At 34.9% G+C, this 16,691-nt stretch overlaps 1 protein-coding gene across 11 annotated transcripts; it reads right to left on the bottom strand.

Moving 5' to 3' along the window:
• Nucleotides 1-7,795: 7,795 nt before the first annotated feature.
• On the bottom strand, nucleotides 7,796-16,307 carry LOC114301042 (common plant regulatory factor 1). Of its 11 annotated transcripts, none has more exons than XR_014345131.1 (11): nucleotides 16,062-16,304; nucleotides 13,478-13,594; nucleotides 13,158-13,202; nucleotides 12,929-13,027; nucleotides 12,718-12,798; nucleotides 12,033-12,193; nucleotides 10,243-10,370; nucleotides 9,776-9,981; nucleotides 9,341-9,405; nucleotides 9,097-9,222; nucleotides 7,796-8,295 (listed from the first exon to the last, which is right to left on the bottom strand). XR_014345131.1 is itself a non-coding variant. In XM_082896294.1 (11 exons), the coding sequence occupies exons 2-11, from the start codon at nucleotides 13,556-13,558 to the stop codon at nucleotides 8,248-8,250; spliced, it is 1,053 nt and encodes a 350-aa protein (XP_082752420.1). In that variant the 5' UTR covers nucleotides 13,559-13,594; nucleotides 16,062-16,304; the 3' UTR covers nucleotides 7,796-8,247. The 11 variants fall into 11 exon arrangements, 9 of the variants coding, with proteins under 9 accessions (XP_082752420.1, XP_082752422.1, XP_082752421.1 ...); XR_014345132.1 differs by having other exon boundaries at nucleotides 9,347-9,405; XM_082896294.1 differs by having other exon boundaries at nucleotides 9,328-9,405.
• Between the last annotated feature and the right edge of the window lie 384 nt (nucleotides 16,308-16,691).

Raw genomic sequence — 16,691 nt, 5'->3', positions numbered from 1 at the left:
TATTTATATATCATTTTATCTCAATTTACACCATTATTTGATACATAATTTTATTTTTTATTTTTACTCAATTCTTACCACTTAATCCCTATAATACCAACACCTTCATCCATCAAATTCTAAAACTAAACCAAACCCCATTAACCACCACTTGCTTTTCGTCTCAATATTGACACCCTTTCTAACCCCCTTCTCTCTCTATCTTCTCTTTTCCAAGTGCCTTCCAACCCTAGCCCAATCCTTTCTCTCCCCAATGTCCTCACATACACCACTATTTTCTTTTGCAATTGCCCCTTCTCCAACCTCATCTCTATTGTGCCCCACATCCCCCTTCAAATGTGACAACCTAGCCCTTCACCTTCACTAATCCCTTCTTTTTTTCTAGATGATTGTAGACACCCCATTTTTGACCGTCCTCAAGACTTGGACGTCACCGTTTGAACACTCGGTGATTATCCATGTTTGTGTTCGTTTGGAGTTCCCGGAGGCCTCGGCTCGCGCGTCTTGCCTCAGGATCTCCGAACCCGACCGTTTAGTGTCTGGTTTTACACCAAACACTTGTGTTTTGCCTTTGAGAGGCAGGGTAGGGCTTGTAGACCATCCCCACCCACCACCGGCAGTGGCTAGAGGCCACCGGCTGGTTTTTGCTGCCACCGGCAATGTTTATTGCCGGACGACACTATTTGTTGCCGGTCAGCACTTTTTAGTGCCGGCCGGCACTCTTTTTGGCCAAGATGGCATTTTTGGCCGGCCGACTACTGTGCATCTGCTTTTGCAGATATTTTAAGACAGCTGTCTTGCTTTTGGCTCCCCTCCATACACGTGTATGGAGGGATCTCTCTCTTGGAAGCTTGTCTTGTAAGCTTTACAAGACAAAAGCTTCTATATAGAGAGGGGTTGGTCTCTTGGCTTGAGAGGTTAGACACTTAAGATATTTTGAGAGCTTAGACAGCCATTGTTAGGGTTTGAGTTCTAGGGTTAGGGTTAGATACACATCCTATCTCTCTTTCCCTCTCTTTTGTGCTCTTGTGTGTGTTTTAGTCCATACTATTGCACACAAGCACCTAGTGTTTCACCTTCCTCTTGGAACTGAGGTTCTAAGGGACTGATTTTGAAGTTTTGGTGTTGAATTCAAGCCAAGGAAGGCCATTGGAGCACCATTGTTGAAGAAGGCTTCAAGGGTAAGAATCTTACCCCTTTTTATCTCATTTTTGCATTGTATTTCTACCTATCTTAAATTCGTTTTTGAGCTTAGTGTATAATACAAAAAAGTTCTGTTTTTAAACCCTCTTGGTTGTTTGTTAAGAGTGTTTTGTGGTTTGGGTAAGTTTGAATACCCTTAGGCCTTGAAAGGCCTCATTTTGTGCCATTTTGTGTGAACTCCGGGATTTTGGTGTTGGGGTCTCTTCACCACTGAAATCTTGAGGGATTTCAGTGGTGAAGGTGATGCCTTGAAGTCCCAAGAAGGAGAGGGCCACCCCCTCCCCTTATTGTCCTTGAAAAGGGCATGTTTTGGCCTCTTGAGGGAGCACCATGTTAGAGGGTGTATTGACCATGACTTGGCTACTTTTTATGCTTAATATGTCATGTTATGCCTCTGTTTTTACTTGGTTTTGGTACTCCATGCATGCTTAGCATAGTTGCCATGTAACGCCTTGTTATGCCTTAACATGTCTTAGGTTGTGTGCCTTTGTTTCTAGCATGTTTTAGGCTTACATTTGTGAAGATTTTGTGCTTATCTTGACATGTTTTAGGTCTGTCCATAAGTGTTTGGGTTGATTTTGGCATGCTTGGTATAGCTCCTTTGTATTTGGGCTTGTTGGCCTTGAGCATATGAATGCATAGCATGACATCTTTGCATTGATTTGGTGATTTGGGGTCACCTTATATGTCATTTCAGTCCCATTTTCATGCCTATGTGTTTGCCTTGAATGCATCTTTAATGCCTCATAAGCTTGTGTAGCAATGCTCCTTGTTTTGGCACTTGTGCATGCCTCTAAATTTGAGCCACTTATATGCCATCTAAGTAGTCCTTTAGCCTTGTTTTAACATGCTAAAAACCTGTTTTTAGTTGCTTAATGCATGCCATGTTTGTTGTGATAAACGTGCTTCAAAGCTTCATGACTTGCCTCAAGTACTTGGACCATGCTTGCATGCATTTGCTTGTCTTGTTTAACATGATTTGGCATCATTTTATGACATGATTTTTAATGCTTATGTTGCATGCTATGTGTCCATGATTACCCCCTTTCAAATGTGTTTGAGGTTTGTTCAATTTGTGCTTAAGTGTTGGCCCTCAATTATGTGCATGTGTGTATGTATTTGGTCCCCCCATATTATAGCATTTTGGCTACTGTTTTGGGCCCTATTAGAGCTGCCCAAATCATGTTTAAGACCACCTTTTCATTGGCTAGCATTGCCTCATGTTTGCTTGCATGCTTGCATAAGTGTATCGCCATGACATGTTGCATCCTTAGCTTGTATGCCTAGGTTGCATTGCATTTTGCATGCATGCTTTGTTCCTTGACTTAGTGATAGGAATTGGGCCTTGTTTGATTTGATTTGGTTTGCATGCATTTGAAATCAAAGTTGCATACTTGGTTCTTCGGGCCATCATGCATGGAAATGTGTGATTGGTGGTCCGAGAATCGAGGCGCATGCCCCTTTGAGTCATTACCATGATAAGGGACATGATTGGTGCATACATGCCTTGAATTGTGCTGCCATGCTTTGCCTTGCCCTCTGTTGCTGTGAGTTGCAGGTTCTGCAGGCTTTCTATGCCGACCGGCAGTGTAAAGTGCCGACCGGCAATAATTTCTCTGCCGATAGCTTTATTTTGTGCCGATGGTCACATGCCACTGCCGGTGGCAATTCCATTCAGCCGGTGGTGTTCTTCCATGTCCAAGGAAGCAGTCCCGAGGTTTTGGCAGCCTCCAGAGGAGTGAAGGAAGGAAAACAGAGGCAGCCTATGCATGGCGGCGCGTTTCTCGAGGCGATTTTCCTGTTTTCTTAGCTTAAGTTATTTTGCTTAGTTGATTAGGCAATTTGTAATCTTAATTAGCTTGCGTAGTTAATTAATTTGTAATATTTATTTGTACCCTCCGAGGGAGGGCAATTATGTAATAAGTGTGCGTGAGTGTGTGTATGTCTTCCAACCTCACGTCTTTCTTCCCTTTTATTTACCTGCTTATGATGGTAGATTAGGGCACGTTTAATTTAGCATACCTTATGCTATGCATGTGTGCATCCATGCATTTGTACTGCATGCATTAGGCTCGGTACATCACGCTAACTGCATTTGTACTTCAATTCAAAAAATTGAATATGTGATAGTTGATCGCATTTCATATGCCATGCTTAGATTAGCCGAGCCTATCTAATTGCATCCTGTATGTGTTGCATTAGGCAATTTAACATGAACTAGGACACGCATGTTTGCTAACTAGTTTGTTGTTTTGGCACGGAGTACGATGTAAGTATTTATGCTTTAGCATCCCGCATGCGTGTGAATGTTGCCATGACAGTATGCTTGCCATGCGGCTAAATGCTTATATGATAAACTGTTTGAAATGCCTGTGGGTGAAGGTTGGATTGTTTGAGTTGGAAAAACTCATTGAAATCCGTATTTTGGCCTACTTGCGAGTAGCAAATTCCAAAGCATTTTCAAAACAAACGGATATGCAATGTTTCTTTCCAAATTAGGCAATCTAGTCTATACTTGTTCGCTGCGCGCATAACATAGTAATTCTAGGCTAATAAATGGAATAAGAACACATAACGTTTTCAAAATCGGATATCATGGTTAGTAGAGGCCGGTCTTCGGACCGGGCGAAAGGGGGTGCTCATAGCTGACCTTCCCCGATCGCACCTAAGCTCCCGATCCGAGACAACTCCGGTGATGACGGACATGTGGCCTTCGGCACCGAGTCAGGGTTTCCTAAATTTCCCCATTTTAAAAATATTTAGGTGGCGATTCTGTATCTGGCAAAGCAGTCCATGTTTGGCACTACTTTTTCAAAAATCTGTTTCTCAAAACGATTTGCCAGATTTGGACTCTTTGGTTCAGATTACGAACCGCGACAACAAAAATCGCGAGTCCGAACTGTAGTAGCATGAGGCCCTCCGCGGGCGCGTCTACAATGATGATGGGATTTATCATGATGGTTGGCGATTAACAATGGTGAGTGACTAAAGGAGAGGTCACGATATGTGAGATCAACGGTGGTAAGATAAATGTGTCTAGATACCCAATTATCCACACAAAAAAAAGAAAGCGAAAGGTGTACTTTTTATCCTAGTTGATAATTTGCTTGAAGGACAAAATGATAAAACAATAATAGCAATAATGCGAAGTGAGCGGATTGGTGGTGTACAAATATGTACTTCTCAACTTCTGTTCCCATAATATTTTCTCTATCCTATTCTATTCACACTTAGACTTAATTTGGGAACTTAGTTAGAAGTGCAATTTTGGCTTTTAATAATTTGGAAACTTTTTGGTCATATTATTTCTTCTTTTTTTTTCCACATTTTTTCCCAAAAAAATAAAAATAAAATATCTTTTAACTAATTTTTCAAAACAAGCCTTAATCTCAATATATATATATATATATATATATATTCTGCAGTAAAAAAAAATCTTACCTTACCTCCTAACTTTTTCGATTATGACTATAAGCAAATGTAAAGTATCTTGTTAGTTGTATTAATATATTCAAAAGAGATAGAGAGCTCAATTGAACTATTGAGAATTTTAATATTTTCTCGTGTGAGTTTTTTGATAATTTGATTCAGGATTTGATGCAAAATCATTAAATATTTCAATATTTAATTAATTTGTTTTTTTATTGGGAGGAATGTTGACTTTATAGGTTTGTATGATCTCGAACAAGGTAATTATTCAGTAATTTTAAATATGGACACGTGATATTTCATAGTATTATGATTAGTAAAAAAAGTAGGTAGATGAGATATCATGTTGAGTGATTGAGAAATATAAAAAAATATATTGAATGATAATTGATTAGAAAATATAAATACATGATACTCTAAAAATATTAAATAATTTTCTCTTGAACAAGGCACACCATACTCATATCAAACGAGGCATTATATTCTATAGTAAAATTTTAACCTTTAAAATTTGATTGAATATTATTAAATGAGAGTCGTCAAATATCAGCATTCTTTTTTATTTGACCCAAATAGTTCTGATCTAAGGCCGATAATACTAATAGTAATGCTAAACAAACATAGAGTTGGGTTGAATTTGGATTGGATGTGGAGTGAGTTTAAGTGGGTATTTAAGATTTAGGTATTGTTTGACATGTGTTATTTTAGCACATCATTTTATTTTGATCACATCACTTCTTTATCATATCATTTTAATCCCAACCTACATTTCAAATATTTTCGTAAAAAGTCAAAAAGTATACTAATTTGGAACTTTCCAAATAGCCCTTTACTTATTTAGTAGTTTTTTTATTTTTTGTATATAGTTATTTTTATCTTTAATGACTTTATTAACAAATTAAAAATTTTAAATTTCTAGATTTAGTTTGACGAAACGAATTGAAAAATTAATTTTTTTAAAAAAAATTCACAAAAAAAAGAGGGCAAAAATAGTGGTATTTTTTTGGGCTTATTTTAGCTTTTTTTTTTAATTTTTTTAAACTTTTTATATTCATCTAACAAATGTAAAATATATATATATATATATATATATATAATTTTGAGAAAAGCCACTAAAAACAAAAATAAAAATATTAATAAAAAAGATGAGACTTTTTCCAGAGTTTCCAAAGTGTAAAAGTACAAAAATATCTCGAGTAAGTCTAGATTGGCTAGGCTTAAATCTCTACAATCCCATCCTTCAACAAATTTCATAATAAAAAATATATATTATAAAAATAAAATAGGTAAATTATAAATATATTCTCTGAAATTTATTTAAATTACAAATTATCTCTGTAGTTTTAAAAATTATAATCTGCTCTTAAAGTTTTTAATTTCATAACAAATAAGTCTTTTTATTAATAAATCATCAAGCTAATTAACAGTTTTAATGATGTTAAAATTTTATTTCAATTAATAATTCATATAATTTTATTATTATATAGGAGAACAGTTAGAAATTTTATTTTTTCAGTTAATTCTATTAAATAAAAAATTTTAACAGGGAGGTATTTGTAATTTTCCAAAATCATAAGGAACAATTTATATTTTAAGCAAACTTCAGAGGGTGTATTTGTAACTTATCCAAATAAAATTAAGTAAATTATATAGATATAATTGTACTAATATATAATATTTATAATTTCATATAAAATTAAATATCAATAGGGTATTTATTGATAATTCCCTTTCCATCTTCTTATGTTTCATTTAATTTAAATTATTTTCTTATATTTTAATAAATTCTATGAGTGACATAATTACCAAAATATCCCTAATAATGATAGGATGAAGCACCAATTCATGTTCACAATGATAGTGTAAATGTTTCATAATATGAACATTCATATTGTTAATGGAAGCATTTACACTGTCAAATTTATTTATCTATTTATTTTATAAAATTACATATTCAATTGAGATTTTATTTGATAGATCTCGTTAATTAGGTTTGAAAAATATAAATTTCATTAACAAAAATATGTACAACAAAAGGTCTAAATTTCTAAAGTTTAATATATGAAAAATACAAAATAGTCCAAAATATTACACACCATGTTGCTAAGGGTTCAAAAAATATTTTTAAGGGTAAATTATTTATAAAATACCTTAAATATGATAAATAAGATTTGGTAGATCAAATGTCCAAATAATAAAACTTATTAGAATATAAGAATATGTTATGAAATAATTGAAATAAAAGTACTTGAAAGAAAATTTCCTAATAAATTTTCCATCCTGATTTTTTTTAAAAATAAATTAAAATAAACAAGCTGAATCAACTAGTGCACATCCATAGATGATAATGATGTGGTGCAATCAAGGGCGAACTCATAAGAAGTATTATGAGGTCAATCTCATGTATACTTGCTCTCTTTTGTTTTTGCCAATTAAAAGTTCATTTACCATCAATTGAGCCTTAGAGATGTAAATCCCACAATTCTATAATGGAGACTAATCTCTCAAATATAATAGGACCTCGACTACAAGCAGCCAATTTCAAACTTTTTCTCAAGAGTTGGTAAAAAAAAATTTATCACGAGTCTAAAATATTACAAGATTATATACCCTTAATAATATTTTATTATTTATTCATTATAAACACATGTTTTGAAAAAATAAAATAATTACTCAAAAAATATAAGAGGGTTGCATTTTAGGTGACTATTATATGGCACCTCTAATTATTTCCTAGACAATTTTATGTAAATTACCAAAATTGCCCTTATATAATAATTAAAAAATCTAATTAAGGAACAATTTTGGCAATTCTTTGAGTAATAATTTAAATGTCAAAGCAAAATAAGAAAGAACCCCAAAACTATGAGAAATGACATTGAATCTACAAAGAAAGTAAAATATAACTGATTTTGATTTACATAAACATTTAAATTATTTACAAATCTTGTAAGCACACTAAGCTCAAACCCTGCATAGACAGCTTGAACCCTAAGCAAATATCATGCATAGAATAATATTTATTTCCAAATTTCACCAGTTGGCAATGATTTTTTTTTATATTATTATTTTAAAGCACAAATTTCTGCAAATTTCAATAACAGTAAGCATTTACAAGAAACTTTAATAAAATAAAATGTTACATTGTGGATACCCAAACAGATGATGAAAGTAAATAAATTTCTCTAATTTTGAAGTTAAGCTAATGAAAAGTGCATTCTTTCAACCTGTTGTCAGAAGTAACTGTTAAAATTCGCACAACACTACGTGGATACTTGTAGTCAAGAACTAACCACACCATGATTAGTTAAAAACTTAGAAAATGCAACTCGAGAGATCTTTCGGAAGTAATTTAATCACCTTTCCAACCTATGTGCCTGTGTCACCAACTAAACATATCATACAAGTGAATTGGGGGCTTTCAAGCTATTTGTCAAAAAGTACAAGAGAAAATATATGAATCAGCTTGTGGCAATAGCATGGGCCCTTGATCCAAATATTTGCAGCTTCATCTCAAAATAGAGTTCTCAAGGGTCTCACATTCCTTTTGTTTTCCTTGACAGAATTTGAGTCTTTTAGCAAAAATCCATCCCCGCTATTCTGATTCAATATTATCTAAACCCGTCTCTCCGGATGTGCAACTTCTGAGCCATTCAAATTCTCCTGCAAGATCGAACTCACATAAGCTCCAATGGTAGAGGGCAAATTCAGCAGAAAAGGACTTTTACAGGCAAAATGATCCATAGTAAAGATGCTGACTGGGTCTTCCAGGTTAGATTTGCCACCAAAGCATCTTAAGTTATTTATATAATTATATTTCATCTAATTCAATTACAGTCCAACATAAACCGATCTACACTAACAAAATATCAAACAAAAATTCAGATTTTCCGTGGCTCCCACCTCTACAATCCCCCTGCCTCACTTCACTCATTTGAGAGCTAGCAAGACATTACCCATCAATAGTGAGCTTTGTGAAGAGTTAAGTGTTGGGTAGTGTGGATCCTAATTAGTATCTAATCACTCCACTTAATTGCATAGTAAGGGTATTTTTGGTATTTCCTCAAGTGACCTGTAACCCTAATACTACCTAAATGTAGTTAGGGGGGTGACTATCTCTGTATCTTGTTTTGTAACTCTTTCTAACCACAGTGGAACAGCAGTGACTGTTGATGTAGCCCTATGGTGAACCACGTAAATCTTGTGCGTATGTAATTTATGATTATTGTTTATTGTTGTTCTCTCCTTTTCGTGTCTCACAATTCCTAGTTAGGTGTCCTGCAAATCCTAGCATTAAAAACTACCATCCTCCAGGTAAACAACTCATGACCCCTTTGGTTAGAGTTTCAGAAACACAAGTGTTGCTGAACTGTCTTAAACAAGGGCCCTCCAAATAAAACCAAAAAAAAAGTAGCAGCAGCCAAAACTAAGAAATAAAAAAGAATTCTACAAGATAGAAAGTACCATCAATGCAACATTCTCAACCCTAAGTTTCTCTGAATCTTCCATTAATTGTTTCATTTCAGATTTAAGGGTTATGTTTTCCACTTTCACGGTTTCATATCTCTTCATCAGTTTCTCAGTTTCAGCCTGAAAAGAAAAAGCAGATTGAACTAATAACATTCAATTGGGAAGCTGAGTTACAAAGGTGAAAACTAAAAGAATAAAAGAAATTATAACTTAAATTCTATATGCCTGCTTTCTTAACCTAGACCTCCTAGCAGATTGTTTGTTAGCGTGTTTCCTCTTCTCTCGTTTCAGTTGCCGCTCATCCTGAAGAAACAGACACAAAGCAAATAAGAGTTTGAAAATAATATTGCACCTCTGCTATACTCTGCAAGCTATTCTATATGGAAATGTTCGAACTCAAAGTCCCCACAAATATCTTTACAATGTTATAAACATAGCTTTAGAAAGCTGCACTATTAACTAGGTCTTAATACAAGCAATCTCTCAGCTAATTTTGGCTATTGAATTCAAAATTTTCCGTATTCCCTTACCACTCCTGTGGTTCATGCATTGTAGAACTATTTTAAGAGAAGGGCAAGAAAAGAAATGTTTCTTGCATCTATGGACAACCTGAAACATGTTAGTTCAAAGCATGACAAGTAATATCAACTACAGATGAAATATACTATCCTACTTTTTGCCAGTCTTCAGAAGGCAACCCTACAGCTGTAGTAGAAGCAACACAAGTTGCTCTATTTTCTGTTTTCCAACTGGGAGAGTCTACTGGTTTTCCTGCAACATTTTCAGGAGCCACATTAATCCTCGAAATCCACCTGGAAGTTACATTGGCATCCTCTTCAGGTACAGACTTGGCCTGTTTATGGACTTTTACTTTGTTGTCTGTTTAAGAAACAATAAATAGCAAACAATAAGTTTGGAGACACAATTAGACAGTTTCTCTACTATCTTGGAGTGTAAACAAAGCTCCTATTCCATCATTATGTTCCAACACCAATATAAAGGCAACATAAGCCCAAGATTTTTATTCCAGAAGGCTGGCCCCTAAAAGCACCATCTCCTTTCAAGACTAATTGGTTGTGCAGTCCAAGGTGCCTTCCATATTATTATCAGAATAAAATATATTCAAGGACTTAATCGTACCAGTGGATAGCTTGCCCATTGGATCACTTTTCCTCAGACTTTGCTGTGCCTGGAAGATAAGAGAACAATAGTTTCTCGTAACTCCACATTTAACGTCTTGTAGCTCCATTTGGTAGAGGAATGGATAACTGGAAAGAAGTTGCATGAAGGATGGTTGAAAAAAGAAAGGGAAGTCTTTCTTCCATTTGTCTAGTTGAGACAGAATGGACGAGGAAGGCAAGGGGTCTGTCTTTTTTTACTTTTTCACCCTTATGTATTACTATGAACGTGTCGTTGGAAGAGACAAATGCAAAAAAGAAAGGTATCATTATCTGCTTTTCTTCGCTCAATTTTTGATAGATTGAAAATGGTGAGCCGGGGAGGATATGCTCTCTTGCCATGTTTGCACTCCCTTCCCCCTTCCTTCCAACTAAACAAAGAATCTGTCTCCATTAAGGGAGGAAGGCATGTTGTCTTTCACCTATGTTACCAGAAAACGCTAATACCCTAGCGAATTACGTATTGGTACGCATGTTCTGAAACATGGTATACTTCCATTCTAAAACGGTAAATTTAGTGATCCAAAGTGATCCCAATTTTTTTTTTTTCAATATATGTCCTTAAATGTTGCCTTAGGAGGAAAAAAAATCAAATATAATGAACTAAAATCTAAGGTGAGTTAAGTTTTGATAAGATAAAAAATCAAAAAAAATGGGTTATAATACTTAAAGAAATTATTACATTTTATTGGATGTCTAATAATTAAAAAAAATTACTTTAGAAATACCTTAAATTCTTAAGTATAATATATACAAGTCTACCTCTATTGTACCACATTTTAGAACATGTGACGTACCATGTTCATGTTCCCGTTCCCATTCCAGTCTCACGTATCGGAACGATCCACGTTCCAGGTAACATAGGTCTTCCACGTGTTGGTTTGGTTCAGCAGGAAATAAAGAAAAGTTAAAGTTAATGGTGTTATGTTACTTTATTTTACCATTATATTGACATGAAGATGTTTGTATGGCAATGATATGAAAGTAAAACACATCCTTCTTTCTTCATCTCTACTCACTTTTGGGCAGATTGAAAATGGTGAGACACTAGAGATTTGTCTACACTTCACTACTCCTTTCCCTTCCCCTTCCCATTTCCCCTTCCCGCTAAATGGAGGAAACTATCTCCGTTCGCTTCATTTATTTCATTGCGCATTAAGGAAAGGAAAGGGAAAGCTTAGGGATGTTCGTTCATTTTACCATCATAATGTCAAATATTGATAACATGGTTTTTGAATGACAAAAAACAAAAAAGTAAGAGATAATCTTCTCATTTGTTCCTCTCCTTCCACTTCTAGGTAAAATGAAAAATGGTAGCCAGGATAGACTTGCTCACCTTCAAGTTTTCCTTTTTCCTTCCCCTTCAGTTTCTACAAAACTAACAATACTCCTTTATCCTTCCCACTGTCCTCCTCCTAATGTTCCCTCATATCAAACAAAGCCCAATGACAAAAAGAACTTAAAATATAAAATAAGACAGAATCCTTACTCGTGTGTTACAATCACTTGCATCACTGGAAACATCAATACTGCATTCTACCATGCACATGTCAGATCCAGATGTCCAGGTTAGATCCAACAGAGCAATGATTAAAACAGGACTCGTCCAACTGAGATACTAACTTAAAGCATTAAATGGAGCATGATTTCAACTCATGCACCAAGGGCACTGGAAGCAAACTTATCTGCCTCACCTAGTTTGCTCCCAGGAAATAATTAAGCAAACAGAAAAGCAACATTGGTTTAACAGACCTCTGTGATGCTCTATGGGCTGATCCTTCACCATCAACCTCAGCATTGTCATTGACTACTTGCTTAGTAACTCCGTCCAATCTTTTCAGCTTCTTTATTGAGCCTTGATCCATGTTGTATGACGAAGTAGAAAGCATTTGTGCACTCACAGGAGTTGCAATCTGCATGACAGTCTCCGAAGTAAGACTTTATGGCTGTAGAGCAAACTGCTACTTCAAGTTAATTATTCTAGCCCAAAAAATTCATAAATCATCACACTTCTAAGCTACGAGAATGTTGTGCAGATTTCACCTCTAAAGATTTTATGGACAGATTAATGGATATTGGGAATATTGCAAGCATGGAGTAAAAAATTTCTGCAACAGAACAGGCTACTTTAAAGGATGAATCTGACTAGAGGAACTGTTTCCCATATCAGCAAGAGGAAGAGGGATGCAATGTGGTGATGTAAGTGTCATCGCACTAATAGTTTGAAAAGTAAAAAAATTTCAACAATCGTTGGAAACTAAGTCGCACCAATCATAGTTGTTGATGAATTTTGAATGGTATAAGTTTCTTGCTTCTATAAAGTAGAGAAGGTACTCTGGAACTATTTCGTGTTTACAATTCACTCGGATTTAAAACAACCTACAAACAGAAGTTTGCAAGTGGGGAACCGAAGTTCTAAAGGAAAAGCATGACGTACAATAGGAACTGTAGGATGAGTACAAACAACTCCAGGAGAATAGATGGCAGAGTAAGGCACCCCATATGGTGGCATCACATGCTGCAATAGTTATATGTCAAATAGAGAATGAGTTCAACAAATATTGCATTTGGAACACAGCTCCAAGCTAGGCATACAGAAATGCCATGTGCAGAAGATGACTATAAAAACTCAGATAACTCCAGAGTACCTGTGGTGGTGCCCACACATGAGGATGAGGAACATGACAAGCCATGGTTGCAGAGTTCAAATATGATGGTGGTATGGGTACTCCAGGCCCATAATATGCCTGAAAGTGAATCAAATTATTAAATTGCTAGTAAATTAAGAAAATTGGCAAAAACAAAATTTTCTGAACCTAAGGTTCAACTAAAGTAATTGCCGTGCAAGAAAGGAAGATGCTCCATAAAGGGAATAACTTGAATAGTTGCCCAGTCGGGATAGAGATGAATGTTTGTCTGGTCCTGCCAATGCCAATAGGTGGTCCAATTTCAGATCTTGAACTCCAAGAGTTAATCCGCCAAAGAAATAATGCAATAGACCTCTGTCTCTCATGCAGGCACACATCCATGTATCTATGTTGGATTAAAGTGTACATAAATAGTAGTACTGTTTGCTTATTACAATCATAATTCATAAACTATTTGTACATACATTTAACAAAAAGGAGAAAAATCATTCATTTGTTGTTGATAAAGACATATAATCCCACAACAAAAACATATCAAGAACACATAACCTGTTTAGGTGGAGATGCTTTTTCTGATTTTGGACATGGTTTTTCAGATTTTGGAGATATCATGTCTTCACTTATTCCCATGTAATATAAAAGTAGATGGCAAGAAGGAAAATAAAACTGCAAAAAAAAAAAACAAAAAGAAAAAAATTTCTGGAGTGAAGAAGAAGAAGAAGAAAGAATACAGCAAAAAATACATCAACCTAGCTTTGGTGACAGCTTCCTAATCAGGTCAGACAATTTTCTTTCCCTTTTTCCTTTGGTTCTTTCTAATCAATCACTGAACATGCCAAAAATGAAATTGTTCACATTTGCTCATGTAGTGTCCAAGAGCACAAAAAATGTAAGAAGACGAGAAATATGACTACAAACAAATTCTTAGACTTGTTGGAGGTTTTTGGAATTAAAGCTAAAAGTATAAATTCCTAACATAAAGATGATACAACCTAACTTAAAAAGGGAAGAAGAACATAGGAATGGAGAAGGCTAAAAACATAACAAAGAGTGATGCCACTTGTGCTGAGATTGTTTGGGAACAACCTAAAATAGCATACTTATTGTTTTTTTATCTTATTTGGGTCGCATCACCTCTTATTTGGGTTACATCACCTCTCTACTTTTTTACACATATTTTCATAAAAAGCAAAAGGTTACTAAAATCAATTATTTCCAAACAAAAATGTAAAGAGAGCATAACCGCTTAAACTTAAGATTTGTACTCAATGCACAGATTTTTTTATCACAACCATCAGGTCAGCTATGTTATAGAACAAAGTGATTGCTACCAATAAATATGAAATGAATGCGCTCTCCAGGTGGCACCAGTTGGTAGTTAAATGATGGAAAGTTGTCTAATATGGTTGGTCATTCAAAACAAAGACTAATGGATGCACCAGTTCGAAGAAAATTCAATTCAAGTTGATGATGCTTAATGAGCAAGAATACTGCTGAATGAATTGCCACTCGAAGCCAAAAATGATGTATGGCAAAGAGACAATTAGATATTGATCCTAAGTAGTTGAATTCAAGACTTATTGAGTTCAATTACTTTTAAGAAAACTAAATATAGTGTAAAATATTAATATTTTTGATCATCCAAACTCCATCATACTGGCTTCATTGTCCACTTCTATTTCTCCACAACTATTTATGAGGCTCTTTTAACCCCTAAACACACCCCCCAAAAAACAAATTAAAATCAACAATAAATTCCATTCCTAAAAATCTCATAGGGATCTGAACAACACCCACCCTCCTACCACAAGGCACTTTGTCCAGAAATAACAAATAAACAAAAAATTCACTCCTAAAACAGTAAAACATCTGAGAGAAACTACAACAACAATTAGATTCAAACTAGTCTTAAGGGCTCCGTAAAGTGTAGTCGTTATGTATACTTAAGGGGCCATATAGAGGTATATCCCAAAAATCGTAGTTCCTCATCTTTCTATCTGACAGGGCAACATGGGTTGGAGGGACTCCTAAAATCAGCTAGATTCAACTAAGCATGGCTTTTATAATAATGGCACAATCATTCCATGAGAATGAATATTGTACAAGTGGGGTGGAAGACTATTGACCTCAACGAGGAGGCAGGGATTAGTGCCCTATTTTTGTTTTGTTGAAGAGAGGAAAGGGCATTCAACAATATATATATATATATATATATATGTTTATCACTTCATGAGTTGAAATGGTTGAGGGAGGCATCGTCTCAAGCGGATGGGGAAAATTTCCGATTGGTGGAGGTCGGAAGCCCTAGAAAAAGGGACTGGTTCTTTAATATTGAGGTGAGAAGACAAGTAAAAAGCTTGGTGCACATTCCAGAAGCATAAGGGGGGATGTTTGGAGTGAATTAGCCCAGGTTTCCTGAAACTCTTTGTGTCAATGAGTGTTGTTTTCAAAGAAGGGAAATCCTTGGAAGTGGCCATAATTTCTCAATGGCCAAAGAACTCCATCACGGTGATCCAACAACAGAAGGATATAAATAGTGACATCGAGTTGCAATAATTGGGTATTTTAGCCACCAAAAAAAAAAAATGCAGGGGATTTTGTGTGTTGTAACAGTTTCCATCTGTGGAGACGATTATCTACATCAAATTGTAAATGTTATCTTATTGGGGGTGAATTTATTCTTGTATCTTTTGTTTTTTAGGTTGTGTGGATTCTGTCTGTAGTTGTTGGGATAATAACTGCCAATTTTGAGTAGAGGATGGTGGATTAATTTGTTTGGTTGCATTAGGAGATGAGCTTATACTCTGGTGTACAGATTTTCCAATCTTGATAATTTGTCCTACTCACCATAGAAAAAAAAAATTAAATAAAAAAATTTCAAACTTTTAAGTGTTTCAAAGAGCATGTATGTAGTAGTTCCACTTTTATTACTTTTCCATCATATATCCAACTTTATAACTAAAAAAACTCAGTTTTCAACACACACACACACACAAAGACAAAATAGAAATTACAAAGATTACAACTTCCTACTTAATCAAGCATCAAGATCAAAATAACGAGTTTGAATTATCGGAATACATAACAAACCAACAGAAGATACACTAAAAACCAAAACGCAACTTCAACGTACCTCTATATATCAGAAAAACAATCCGTGGAACTCGAAAGAAAAACCCTAACCCTAGCTCGTCGTTCTCAGCATTGTCTTTTTTTTTGGTTCTAGCAAACAGTCACTCTCAAGAATCAGAGAGAGAGAAGGCAGAGGCCACGTCAGGTGACACGTGTTGGTGTTACATAAGAGAGGAAGAGAGAGAATCGGAGCTGAGCTTTAGATAGGTTTTTTTTTTAACTGAAGGTGGGGAGAGGAAAAAATGCTAGGGACCGGGCCCTGTTTGGGTTGTTTTTGAGAAAAAAATTTGAGAAATTTATTTATAAATAAATTTTTAAGAGTAATCAAATTAAATAAATTTTTTTAAAAAAATATTAAAATTTTGTTTGGTTATCTATTTTTCAAAATCACTCCCTCTCATACACATCAAATCTATCATTTTTTTTAAAACTCTCGCCCTAAAATAATTTTTTAAAACTATTTCTAAAAAAAGACAAATCAAACAAATTTTCATACTTTTTATCTCAAAAATTACTCTATAAATACAAACCAAACACACCAAAATGTTTCCTGGGAGTTGTTTGAGATAGATTAAGGCCTCGTTTGGCAAGAAGCTATTTTAGCCAATTAGCCAAAAAGTTACTAAATTAG

The sequence above is a fragment of the Camellia sinensis genome, chromosome 11 (genome assembly GCF_055761805.1).
Source record: "Camellia sinensis isolate YWXY chromosome 11, ASM5576180v1, whole genome shotgun sequence".
NCBI classification, from domain to species: Eukaryota; Viridiplantae; Streptophyta; class Magnoliopsida; order Ericales; family Theaceae; genus Camellia; species Camellia sinensis.
The sequence above is the reverse complement of the archived record's forward strand: the minus strand, read 5'-3'. Positions and strand labels throughout refer to the sequence as shown.

What these genes read in the sequence shown, in the direction of transcription:
- LOC114301042 (XM_082896294.1), bottom strand. Translation starts at nt 13,558, where the DNA reads ATGGGAATAAGTGAAGACATGATATCTCCAAAATCTGAAAAACCATGT. An exon ending in CTCATCCTACAGTTCCTATT is followed by an intron (nt 12,194 to 12,717) that starts GTACGTCATGCT and finishes ACTGTCATGCAG; the next exon opens with ATTGCAACTCCTGTGAGTGC. An exon ending in TTGAGAATGTTGCATTGATG is followed by an intron (nt 8,296 to 9,096) that starts GTACTTTCTATC and finishes TCGATCTTGCAG; the next exon opens with GAGAATTTGAATGGCTCAGA.